This window comes from Phodopus roborovskii, unplaced genomic scaffold (assembly GCF_943737965.1).
Source record: "Phodopus roborovskii unplaced genomic scaffold, PHOROB, whole genome shotgun sequence".
In the NCBI taxonomy this organism is placed as follows: domain Eukaryota; kingdom Metazoa; phylum Chordata; class Mammalia; order Rodentia; family Cricetidae; genus Phodopus; species Phodopus roborovskii.
In genome coordinates, this window is record NW_026126407.1 from 19,622,841 (window position 1) to 19,635,953 (window position 13,113).

Genomic DNA, 13,113 nt, shown 5'->3' on the forward strand with positions numbered 1-13,113 from the left:
GTATGTATGTATGTATGTATGTATGTATGTATGCATGTATGTATGTATATATATAGAGAGAGACAGAGAGAGAGAGAGAGACAGAGAGAAAGCAGATAGAGGCTCTGTATGTGGAGGAACAGGTTTAAAGGAGTATACTAACGGCAGAGGAAGACAAATACAGTGTGTTTTCTCTCATTTGTAGAACCTAGACTACTATATATCCTGTTTTCTTGCATGAGAGCCCAAGGGTTATTCAGTAGGAGGAAGGCACACAGTGGGAGGGCACAAGAGAGAGGGATTGAGATGCATATGAACAAATATAAGTATGGAGTTGCCATGGTGAAACATACTTTGTACGCTAAACTTTCTAAAATTATACTAAACTAGTAACAGTAAATAGGAAAAGGAGGAGCGGAAGCAGTTATGGTCTGTTTGCTCTCTTGCATCCCTCCAGAATACATAGGTGACGACACCTCTGGGGTCCCACATCTCCTTTTCTTGTCAAGTGTTTCTACCTCTGTTAACAGCTGGTCATGTACAGAACTGAGGAACCAACAACAGCAGATGCCTAAGGCTGGCACAGTGACAAGTGGTGTTTCTTGCTGAGCCTCCCTTTATTTCCTCATGGATAGCTGGGTCCATGTTCACACTGCATATGGTATGAAGCCATGTGCTGAGAGTATACGAAGAAAAAAAGAAGTTTCATCATCTCTTGTAGCCATGTGATGTAAGCGGTGGGATGAATTGCATGTCTGCACACGAAGGGAGGGAGGGAGGGAGAGAGGGAGGGAGCAAGGAAAGCAATGAAATCTTAACTGCCAGCAACTCAGAATGTTCCTGGTCTTGGAATCTTCTAAGAGACTGGTAAGGTAAAATGAGGCCATATGGTGCCAGGTGGTGGTGGCACCGTGTCGGAGGCAGCAGCACACCTTCAATTCCAGCACTTGGGAGGCAGAGGCAGTCAGATCTCTGTGACTTTGAGGCCAGCCTGTGTATAGAGTGAGTTCCAGAACATCCAAGGACACACAGAGAAACCTTGTCTAGAAAAATAAACAAACAAACGAGGCCATGTGGGTGGCCTTAATCTAGTCTAAAAGGTGTCCTTAAGAGAGGATTTCACTCCCATGATGTTCATGCCACTGTTGCATCCGTGGGCTGGTTGTTGCTGTAGCTTGCAGGGTTCAGGGCTGGGTATGATTGATGACTACTTTTCTCCTCCTGTAGTGTACCTAGTGCTTTCCAGCACCATGAAAGCTAGCAATAGAGATGAAGCCCCAGGTCAGAACAGCTGGTTTCTCCACATTCTGCGGCTCAAGTATGTGATGTTTTCAATAACAGACTCTTACCATAAAGTTCTGGAGGGAAAACAACAGCAGTGACGGTGAATAGCCTGTAATGTTTGTGGTCTCTGGAACCTCACCAGCCAACAACTCAAAGAGAGTAACCTGTCCCTGGCATTGGGCTTTTTATTAGACAGTCTATAGTGTCTAGTAGGGGCATTGTCAGCCCACTATAGAATAACTTCACTTTGATTCATTTCTGGTCTATTAATCCTCTTTCTTTCTTCCTTCCTTTCTTTCTTTTTTTAAAGAGAGAATGGCCTTGGAAATTTGTTTAATGACATTCTCTAATTACACTCTAATTGGTTTACTGTCAAACCACACTTATACATGATATACTGAGTCATGCTAGTATTACAGTACTTGAATAACACAACTTGTTTGGAACAGCTTGGCAAAAACAAGGAGTAGAATATGCATTGCTACACAAGCTCAAACGAGTTCTAAGAAAGTTTTTAGACTTTGATTCAAGTACAAAAGAATATTTCATATTTTAAGACCCATTAATTGTAGAGCTTCCACCTAGCTGTCATTTGGAATTGATTAATGTACAATGTAATGATGTGCTACACTGCAATTATCATAAGAATAATTTGCTATGATTTTACAAATGCCTTCCAGTTGTTGAATATCAATTATTATCATACGCTCATGACTGACATCAGTATTTGGTAGTTCCTTTTTAAAAGACATTTTCAAAGAGTGAATATGTAAATTTTACTACCAATCAGCTTTAACTGGTGTGCCTTCAGATTAATTTTAATAATTGACAGCACTGACATTTTACTTCCTATTTAAACAAGATATTATGTCTACATTTTTCTGTTATTAACAGGCTTCCATTTCTAAAATATAATAAATTACTTTAATATGCTGGGAATTTCATCAACAAAGAGTTGCAGAAGATTGCATCTGTTTTGTTGTGTGCTTCTGTAATACCTAAGGTTCCCTTGATTCAGGCTCTAAGCAAAGAACAGAACTCCTGCTGTGTACTGGCTTTCTGTTCCACCTCAACATAGGCTCTCCATTGGTTCTCTTTGGTTGCTATGTACTGAAGTGAATACAATATCTAGGGCTAGAAATAGAACTTGACGGTATAGTGCTTGTTTAGTATGCACAGGGCCCTAGATTTGTTCCCCAGCACCACATAACTTGGTTGTGGTGGTTTCTGCCTATAATCCCAGTACTGGGGAGGACCTGAAGGTCAAGTTCATACTCAACTACAAAAGGACTTCTAGACCAGCCTTGGATCCATGAGACTCTTCTATAAAAATGCACAAAAAGCAGGTATACACTAATAAAACTTAAAAAGAAAGCAATCTTCAGATCAGTAGACATACATGATGTATCTATCAGAAGATGTATTAACTTGTAGTACCAAAGGCACCAATCTGATGCAAAGCTCTCTAGAGCAACTGCTTAGGTTACATTACTATAATTCATTATCTTTTGCCATGGCTACTCCATTATGTAGGAGTCTGTGATATCATGGGTCTACCATCTTGCATTCATTAGTGTTCCGAAAATCAACAGGCTGTTTTTATGGAGGATGAGAGACTCACTCTAAGGAACTGTCTCATGCAATTGTGGGGGTGTGATCAGTATGGAGTCTGACAGGGACACCTTGAAGGCTAAACTTGATGCAAAGTGTTGAAAGTTTGTGGCCAAAATTCCCCTTTCATAGAACCAGGAAGAGTAAACACAGCCAATGAGATGAAAGGCAGTTTGATGGATTCTTTCTTGCTTGGGGGAAGTTGAGGAGACATCTCTCCAATCCTGGTACCTATTGTACATATTACAGAAGGGAATGTGCTTTATAAGAGTCCACAGATTTCAATAGAAATCTCACCTAAGACTGCTACGAGAAATATCTACAAATGACCAGAAGCATTATGGATCAGAAAAGCTGACAAATAAAATTAACCCTACGTACTCTCTGTTCTGAACTTTTTAAAAGACATGACTGAGCTTTATAAATTCCCCCTAGATATGCAGTACTTAAAAAATTTCTATCTTGACAGTGGATAGGGTATTTTACAGAACTTTGCTGTGTATGACAATTTAGGGTCCATAAGTCAGGGAACCAATGTGAGAGGTCTTCAAACTACTAACATATCTCATTGAGAAAGCTGGACACAGTGAGTCACACACTATACCCTTTAGTTCATTATCTTCATTTGCAAGTGTTCATTGTAATGAGTGATTGTTCTGGTTCGAGGCCTCTGGCTTCTGCTGCGCTATAGATAATGGGCCATCACTGGGACTCTTCTTGGATATCCTGTTACCCTGTGTTGTGGAGATCCTACAGCTTTGGATCTATAGGTCTGGCCCCTTCACATGCTCCAGCAGTTGGGGTGGATGTTAGGGTGGGCCTACTCATAGCCCTGGTTCTGGGCCTGAGTGGTAGTGAGGTTGATCAGTCTGCCAGCTTTCCCTCACCCTCACCACCAAGGTAAGCTTTCCAGAGCAGCCAAGGCTAGTTCACCCAATGCTGTAGGTTCTCTTGCTCTCAAACCCTCGAGGCTGGCTCACCCACACATACCGCAGGCTAGCTCTACTGTGTTGCCCAGGTGTGGTATAGGCCCCTCTCTCCTGAGTGCTGCAGCTGGTGAGGGGCAGGGCCAGCTCTTCTGTTTTTATGCTCCTAAGGCTAGCTTTCCGGCCTGTCACAGCTGGCGAGGGGCAAGGGGGCAGAGTGCATCCCTTGCTCACAGCAACACATGGCATTAATCCTCTTTAAGTCTTTAAACCACTGTATTCTGTCTTCTCTCTCTTGAAACCCTTCTCCCCAAGACCTCTTGTGTCTCTTGAAAACTTTCCTGACCTCTGTGGGTATTTCAAATGAAGCGTGCTTTTCTGAAGATTCAAAACTATATCCACAAATGAGAGGAAATGTGGTTAGTCTTCCTAGGTCTAGGTTACCTCACTTGGTACAAGTGTCTCTAGACCCATTCATTTACCTATGAATTTCATAATTTCAGTTTTTATTGTCTTATAAACTTCACTTTAAAACCTTGCAAATAAATGAAAATATCACACACCAGAATAGATGAGACCGGAAGTCTTCTCTACACTCAGTGAGCTTCTGTACAGTTAGAATAGGCATTCAGGATGTACATAGACATTCAGGATGTATACTCTTCACATTAAATTTTATGCTTTCAGCATTGAGTATGTTTTATGCACCTATCCACCACCAGAACAAACAAACAAACTTATCCAAGATAGAATTAGAACTAGAAAAACAGTTAACTTTATATCCTTTCATACCTCGTGTCTGTCACCTGCATTCAGTCCTTACTCATCCACTAGTAATTAGTCTCTCTTCTCTTTTCTTCATGTTACCTGTACCTACATGTACATCTGCTTCCATGCATACATCTTTCTGAAATTGTGTGACCTTGTTTAATATATATTGTAAGTCCACCCATTTTGTGAAGATATTTTTACTTCATTTTTCTTTAGAGCTGAGTAGTATACCATTTTGTACACATATCATATTTTCATTATCAATTCATCTCTTGATGGGCATCTAGATTGATTCCAGTAATTTGCTATAGTACATTAAGCAACAATGAACATGGGTTGCAAATATCTCTGTGGTAAGGTATGGAGTTTTCTTGGTATATGCCCAGGAGTTAAATAGCTGGGTCATATGGAAGTTCTGCTTTTAATTTTTTTTGAGAAATCTCCAAATTGATTTCCACAATGCCTATATTAATGTGCCCCCATACCAACAGTGAATAAGGGTTCCATTCTCTCCATATCCTCTCCAACATCTGGTGTCAGACTTATTGATGATAGACAATCTGACTATCAGGTGAGGTGACATCTCAAAGTCATTTTAAATTGCATTTTCCTGATAGGAATATGGACACTTTAAGATGGTTATTAGCTATTTCTGTTTCTTTTTTGAAATCTATTTAGTTTACTTACTTATCTGTTGATTGACTGATTTATTCCCTTGGTATCTGCAGTTTTTTGTAAGTTCTATACTTTTCCAAAGTATAGATGGTTAAGATTCCTTCCCATTCTCTGTTAACTCTGTTGCTCATTTCCTTTGCTGTACAGGAACTTTTTCCTTTCATATTGTCCATCTGTGGATACTGGGATTCATTCCTGTGCTGTGGTGTACTCTTTAAAAAGGTCTTACCTGCCCTAATATCTTGAGGGGTATCCTATGTGTTTTCTCTTAAATCTTTCAATGTTTGGGGTTTTAAATTAAGGACTTGAATCTGTTTTGAATTGATTTTTGGACAAAGTGAAAGACATAAATCTAATTTCATTTCCTGCAGGTAAAAATCCAATTTTCCCACACTCTGTGCTGGATAGGATATCTTTTTTCCATAGTATGTTTTTGCCTCCTTTATCAAATATTAAGTGGGCATAACTTTGACACCTTATTTCTGGGTCATCTATTCTATCCTGTTGGGTCTATCTGTCTATTCTTATGCCAGTACCAAACTGACTTTATCACTATTTGTCTTTCTTAATAGCTGAATAATATCCCATTGTGTAAGTATACTACTTTGTAATTGAATTTACATTCTGCTCCATGAAATAGAATCCATACTTGGCATTATTGTCAAGGTCAAGAACATATGGCTACATAGGCCAGAGCTTCTTGGGGAGAACCTATTATTATTTTGCTAAGTGGACATAGTATTAAACCAAATCCTAAAGACCTATTGTCATACCCATTGTCCTAGTTAGGGTTACTATTGGTATGATGGAACCCCATGACCAGAAGCTAGCTGCCCCTAGTAAGACAACTATGGTCCAGTGAAAGGCCACACATCCTGGAATATGTGAGCATCACAAATTGACTTGATGAATCATAGAAGAGACCTTTTGGAGCAAGGCTCTACCCATCATCTGTAGACAACTATTCTCCCTTTGAAAGACAGCTATTGGGCTTCTATTGGGCCCTAGAGGAAAGGAACCTTTGACAATAGGTCACAGAGTTACTAATTAAATCTCCTTGCTTTGCCATTCATCACTATGTGTCTTTTAATTAGTGTGTTGGGACAGTGGCCAGGCCTGGTCTAGTATGCTGCTGTAGGTGACCTGTCTACAGTATGGGTTAAATAATGCTTGCCTATGCTGTCCTTCAGGGACTCAAAACTGCTTTTCTTGAAACCATACACTTGGGTCTGATGAGTGATCATTAACAAAACTGTACCTTGGACCATGCTAGCCTTACCATGCACTGACAATGCATCACAAGAAGAGGCATGAAACTTGATCACACATACATAGACCTTCAGTCATATCTCAAGCCTTAATCACTCATTGGAAAGGTGGATTTGAGTATTAGGGCTCTGCCTCTGAGCTCAGCCACCTCATAATGAACTTCCTCTGGCAAAACAATTGGTGATTGGAGGACTGGGTAGTGGGTGGGACAAGTCTGGTTCTGTAACAATGGGGGTTGTTGGTACTGACCACTTTGCTGTCTCAGAGAGACCCCTTCCATAGATCAATTCTTAAATCAAATCCGATTTGAGGAGAGTATTGCCACCTGGTTCCAGAGCCACTTGGTCATCAAGGCTCAGCTTCATTTATTTCTTTTCATCCAAACACCAGGAATGGAGCTGGCATCCCAAACATGGCACAGGGAGGTTAAATGTCATCCTCAAACTATGGCCTCCTACCTCCCATGAGCTAATGTTGAGGAGAGAGCTTTCTAGGCTTATCAGGGTGACTAAACCTTGAAGGACTTGCGTTCATGGTATAAAAAGAAGTATTGTGTGCATGATTTTCCTTGAGAAGCTTTATTGATCTTTTGTCCAGCAAACAGCAGAATGTGCAGGGGTGAGGTCAGCCATCTGGGAGCTGAACACATGCACAGGGCAGCAGGTGGGTGAGAAGCCAGGATGAGGCACCAAGAGCAATTCTCCAAGGACAGGACAGCCAGCAGAAATGAATTAGGAGCAACGGTTCTCTCAGCGCTGGGACATCTGCAAGGACAGGAAACAGACATAAGAGCCAAGTCCCTGCCCCTGTCCTATGCAGTCCTCCACATCCTCCAATGCCACAGGGCCTTGCCTCTCACCTTGGCTGGGCTTGGGGGGTACCTGTTCTTGAGGACTCTTTCATTCAGTAGACCCCTTATCAGGCAAGAACGGTGGTGGGAGAAGGTCTCGAAGCTTTTCTTGCCATGGTAGGCCCCCATGCCACTGTTCCCTAAATGAGAGGCCAATTCAGGGCCAGGATTCCAGCCCATCTTGTACTAACAACTCTTTTGATCTCTTGTCCTGAGCATCCTGGGGGGTAGCCAAACCTTAGAGTATCCCCTAGGCATCTAGGCCAGGCCAGAAGAGTACCCAGGAAGAGTGTCTTCCCAGCCAGGCCACTAAATGGCCATATGATCCCAGGCTTGGGACCCCTGTAAAAGGCCAGAGTGATCAGGACTAGCATCCCCACACCAAACTTACCTACGCCCCCAAAGGGCAAAGTAGGCACAGTGATGTGGACGATGACATCATTGGCTGTCACTCCGCCACTTGATGTCTCCGCAATCATTTTCTTGATCACCTGTGTAAAAAAAACCCAGGTAGCCACCTTGTAGTCCTGCATTCTCCCCACCCTTTCTGAACATATCTTGGAGCCCGGAGAATAGGGGCTAGTGAGAGCAGAGCCCTAGTCACCAGTTCCATAAGTGTTAGCCCCTTCGGCATCTCCAGCCCTCTACAAATACCAGGTGACTCAGCACTGTATGGGGAAATAGCAGTGGTTCCACCACCCTGTGTCAATGACTACCTCATCCACAGCTGTAGGAAGATGGCCCTGTCAGGCAGGTTAAGTGATTTGCCCAAGGTCACACATCTAATGAATGAGGAAGCTGCAGACTTGAACCCAGGCCCTGTGGATCTCTGGGTCCTCTTGCATGTGAGTGCTGTGTCTGAAAGGCCAGGAAGCTGGGAGGGGGACTCCGAGGCCCACCTTGCTGTTGTTAGAGAACACGTAGAGTGCCAGGGGCTTCTCACGCTGGTTGATGAATTTAATGGCCTCCTCCAAGCTTTGAACACTCACGATGGGCATCACTGGCCCAAAGATCTCTTCCTGCATCACCTGGGACTGGGGGTCCACGTCCACGAGAATGGTGGGAGCTGAGGCAGGAAGTGAGCTAGAGTCTGTTTGTGCTGATCCACCCCAACCCCCAACACACACGTACATACAGGCCAGTGCCAACATCTAGTTCCTGCTTCCATTCTTTTGCAAATGAAGTTGCCAAGCTTACATGGGGCAAAGACAAGACCTGAAGTGTTCTTTTCATCCCTGCCTCTCCCCAACCCTCGTGTCCTGAACTCTATCATGGCAGACCATGGGGATATCTACAGACCAACCTGCAGAGGAGAGCAGGATCTAAACAGTGAAGAGACAGCTATTAATCTGCTGACCCCATGTGTCCATCCCAGAACTCTCCTGCCTCCTTGATAACTGGGGACCAAAGGAGCTCCAACTGAGGTTGCCTCCCAGCCTGGCCTGTCTTGAGCTCTTGGGGCCTCTGCTGTCTCCATTCTCTGCTCCCTTGGGCAGATTGGAGATGGAGATGAAGCCCTTGTCTCTGCCTTGTGGAAGAGGTTTCTGGGGCTGTTGAGGAAGCAGATACTGAGCACACCTCTTCTGAGGGCCCCAGAGCTTTCTGCAGGCCCACCTGGAAAGCCTACTTGCTGACTATCTGTACCCACTTTCTATAAATTTGCAGTAGACCCTGGCAGTCCAGACACAGGCAGAACACACACCTATGTATCGTGAAGCTGCATCCCAGGTGCCTCCATGGGCCACTTTCTGGCCCTCAATCAGGCCTACGACCCGCTGGAAGTGACGGTCATTGATGATTCTCCCATAATCACGGGACTGCTTAGCATCTTCCCCATAGAAATCCTGAGAAGAGATGAGGCCTCAGGGAAGACCTGGTCCTTCATGACCATGATTTCCTAGCTCTAGGCAGTGACTGCCTTTGTGGGGTGGGAATCTGCGTAGGCTCTTCCCCCACCCCATCATGCCTTGTACCCTTCCCAATTGTCTGCAGTGTGTGCACATATTTCTTCTGTGAGTAGAAGAAAAGTACCCAGTATTTCTCAAAGTCCTAAAAGTTGATTGAGGCAAAACACATCCCCTATGCCTTACAGCTCCCTGCTCCCATCTGCTGGTTATACTCACCTTTAGTGACTTTTTGAGCTTCTCCACGATTTGGCTCTGAATGGAAGGGTCACAGAGGATGTAGTCTGGGGCCACACAGGTCTGGCCACTGTTCATAAATTTTCCCCAGGCGATACGCCTGTGAAAATGCAATCTGTTAATCATGGAAGCTGCCTTAAGAATATCTACATGTTCAAGGCCAAGGCACTGAAGCCTGAGTTATGGAAGGCAACCCATAGGCTGGGTGCTGCCACGGTAGTCCGCCTAAGCAACCACTCAGATGCACTGAGCAGCACCCCCACACACACACACACCATAGAGGTTGCTGCAGCCAGAGTGTTTAATGTCAGGGGAGTCAGGGGGAAATTATGAGGCTATCTGAGATGAGTGGTCTTGTCTCTGATCACATTCTCAGAGCCTTGCATAGCCAGGTGACACCTCTACTTGTATCCTTCCTTATATAGGGGTACGGAGGTGGCCAGAAGCCTAGCTAGTACAAATGTGAGTCCCATCCTGGACTCTAAGCAAGTGGCCCTGTATTCCTGGTCTTGCTCTCCAGACCTCAGATGAGTTCTCCTGCAGCAGCTTGTTAAAGTTCTCCAAATCATGAGTGCCCCATAGTTGCTTTTCCTGAAGCTTCTGCTTGGAGCACTGCCCTTCTGATGCCCACAGAATTAGTGTTCTCTCTGGAGGCCCCCCTAGGAAGATGTTTATGTATGGTGTTCTCCCCTTGAACTTCTCCCAACCCCAAACTATAGGCTCCTTAGGGGCAGGGACCATCTTTATTACTCAATGCAGAGCTTGGCACCATCCTGTGTTGAAAGGTAGACAGCATCCCAAGCCTCTGTAGCCAGCCAAGCCCAAGCCTCCTCACCGGCAGGCCACATCTAGATCACAATCCTTGTCCACGTAGCAGGGGCTCTTTCCTCCAAGCTCCAGGGTGACAGGAGTCAGGTGCTTGGCCGCAGCTGCCATGATAATCTTCCCCACAGCGGTGCTCCCAGTGTACATGATGTGGTCAAACCTCTGTGTAAGCACCTCTGTGGTTTCAGGGACACCCCCATTGATCACTGGGTACAGCTCCTTCCAGCAAAAAGACAGAGGAGGCTCAGAAAAACCAAGCCTCTCCTCACTCGACACATAGAGTGGGCACTAGGAGACTGGCAGCCCCTTAGCCCTCCAGCTCTGTACTTTTCTCCTAGCTTAAGGGCTCCATTTACCTGTCTTTAGGAGATAGGCCCCTCCCACATGCTGTAATAACCCACTGTCCCCCAAGCTTTGAAGACCTGACCCCCATTCTTGAACTCTGGAGGGCACCTCACCTTATCCAGGTACTGAGGGACAAGTGTGGCTAGCATGTCTGCTGTGTTCTCACTCACTTCTGAGGGCTTGAGGACTACTGCATTTCCTGCAGAATACAAAGTCAGGGTCATCCTCCGGAGACGTCCTCGAAGACTCTTCCCGCCCAACCACCAGGCCTAGAGATTTCATTATCTCATCTGTACCTTTGGAAGGCAGTGGGAGAGGCTAGACGCCAGTGCATGCTGTGAGTACATACAGGTACATACATAGGAACACACTGCAGAAGCACACACAGATACACACATGAGCATCTGCTACAGATACACCACCTGCCCCTCAGCAGTGCTGGGAGACTGGGGGAGAAGAAAGGACACACAGAGAGATGTCCAGGCTAGATGACAGGTCAGCTCTGGCCTCTCCTGTCACATATTAGCAGAGAGTCCTTAACCCCCACCCACCTCACCCCCACTCCACAGGTATAGAGAGAGGCCATCCTGCAAACTCCTGTAACTGTCCCTCCAGAATGGAGCCCTCATACCTGCAGCAATGGCACCCACCATGGGCTGGATGGTGAGGTTGAAGGGGTAATTCCAAGCACCTATGACAAGGACCACACCCAGGGGCTCCGAGTGGATGTAGGATTCATCCTGCTGGGTCTGGTGAGTCTTTTCCACGGGCTCATCCTCAGCCCACTCTGGAAGTTTCTTAATTGTGGTGTCAATCTCCTCCAGCACATGTGCCAGTTCCTCATTGTAAGCGGTCCATTCATTCTAGGGAGAGGCTCCATGTGAACTTGAGGCTCAGAGCCAAGGCTCTGCTGCCTTGGTGAGTTGGCTGTTCAGTGGGGTCTATAACAAGGTGGTGGGGTACAAAGCAGGCCAGAAAGGACTCAGTGCTGAAGGATGGCTATCAGGGCAGTAGGTCTGGAAGGTCCCTCTTTCCCAAGGTTTGGAGGATGGGGTCCGTGTGAGGTAGCTGGGGGGGGGGGCGGGACCCAGAGCTGGTAAAGGAATGAATGAAGCCAGGGCTGGCCAGAGGAATGGGTTTGAGGGTCATGGTGAGGGAGAAAATGTGTTGTCTGGAAGACTTATAGACCACAGAGACTTGAACCTGAAAAAGCTTGGGAGATCACAGTGTTGAGTAGATATCCTCCACCTGAGGAAGATGTGCCCAAGAGTAGCAGACAAAAAACCAGAACTATGACAGAGGGAGGCAGGAGCGGGGCTGCTGGGGACGCCAAAGCCTCCTGGGATGGTAGGTAGGACAAGAAAGAGGGAGTGCAAATGTGCATCTCTTTCCAGAATCTAGGGAAGTCAAAAGAGTGAGTTTTGTCCTTCTTGCCCTAAGGTGGGAAGCCTGAAGGTGAGTGAGCCCTGACCTCAAAGGCTTATGGAATTGGAGGCTCCTGATTTTGCTCAGAGCAACCCCAGGGAACAAGAAGGAAGGAGGAAACCTTGTAGAACTGGATCCTAGCCTTGCTGGTCCTTGGTGTGACGAACCAAGCAGACCAGGAAGGGACTGAAGACAGAGGGATAAGGCAGATTTGCAGTTATTTGTATGTGTGTGGTGGTGGTGGTGGTGGTGGTGGTGGTGTGTGTGTGTGTGTGTGTGTGTGTGTGTGTGTGTTTGAAATGGGGTCGATAAAGAAGCCAGACCATAGAGTGTTTGGGGAGCAGTGCAGTCCTCGGTGAAGTGCTGGGCGGCAGGCAGCTGATGCCCTACACTCAAGGCACGACTGTCCCCCAGGTCTGTTGTATCTCTGCTAGTCCCCTTTTGTAGCTGTTCCCCTGCCCCCACCCCGGGACACTGTACCTTGTTAAGGTCAGAGGCCAAGGCAGCGATGATGTCCGGTTGGCGCTCGGTGATCATGCGTCGCAGCGCCTCCAGTTGCTGGATTCGGAACTGCAGTGGGCGAGTTTTGCCTGAGTTAAAAGCCTCGCGGGCCTGGTTCACTATGTCACTGATCTTGCTCATTGCACCTGGAGATAGAGAGCATTTTGCAGCAGAGGAAGCTGGATGACCACATCCTCGGCTCCGGGCTGTGCTTCGGCACTAGCACCCTGGCACTGGCTCACCCCTCAATGCTCCACCACTATATTAATTTTATTTGGATAAAGACTTCTCCTAAAGACTAGAAAACACATTCCTCCTGGAAGGTCCCCTTTTCTGGCCAAGATGGCTGGGCTTTTTTGATGTCTTTAGACATCCCAAGTCAGATGACACACCCATTCTAGGCAGAATCTGCCATAGGGTGGAAGGGGGCGCCTTTCCCAGCAAGTCTCTGAGTCAGGCTTACTTGCAAATTGGGACAGCTTTTTGGATTAAGTTGGATGCATATGGACCA

At 45.9% G+C, this 13,113-nt stretch overlaps 1 protein-coding gene across 1 annotated transcript; it reads right to left on the bottom strand.

The window, feature by feature from the left end:
* Positions 1 to 7,077: 7,077 nt before the first annotated feature.
* Positions 7,078 to 12,758, bottom strand: Aldh3a1 (aldehyde dehydrogenase 3 family member A1). Its single transcript, XM_051180478.1, has 10 exons — positions 12,582 to 12,758; positions 11,308 to 11,539; positions 10,790 to 10,875; positions 10,342 to 10,550; positions 9,489 to 9,606; positions 9,068 to 9,209; positions 8,265 to 8,431; positions 7,757 to 7,856; positions 7,375 to 7,505; positions 7,078 to 7,279 (listed from the first exon to the last, which is right to left on the bottom strand). Exons 1-10 carry the CDS (start codon positions 12,741 to 12,743, stop codon positions 7,265 to 7,267), a joined length of 1,362 nt encoding a protein of 453 aa, XP_051036435.1. The 5' UTR covers positions 12,744 to 12,758; the 3' UTR covers positions 7,078 to 7,264.
* Positions 12,759 to 13,113: the final 355 nt, after the last annotated feature.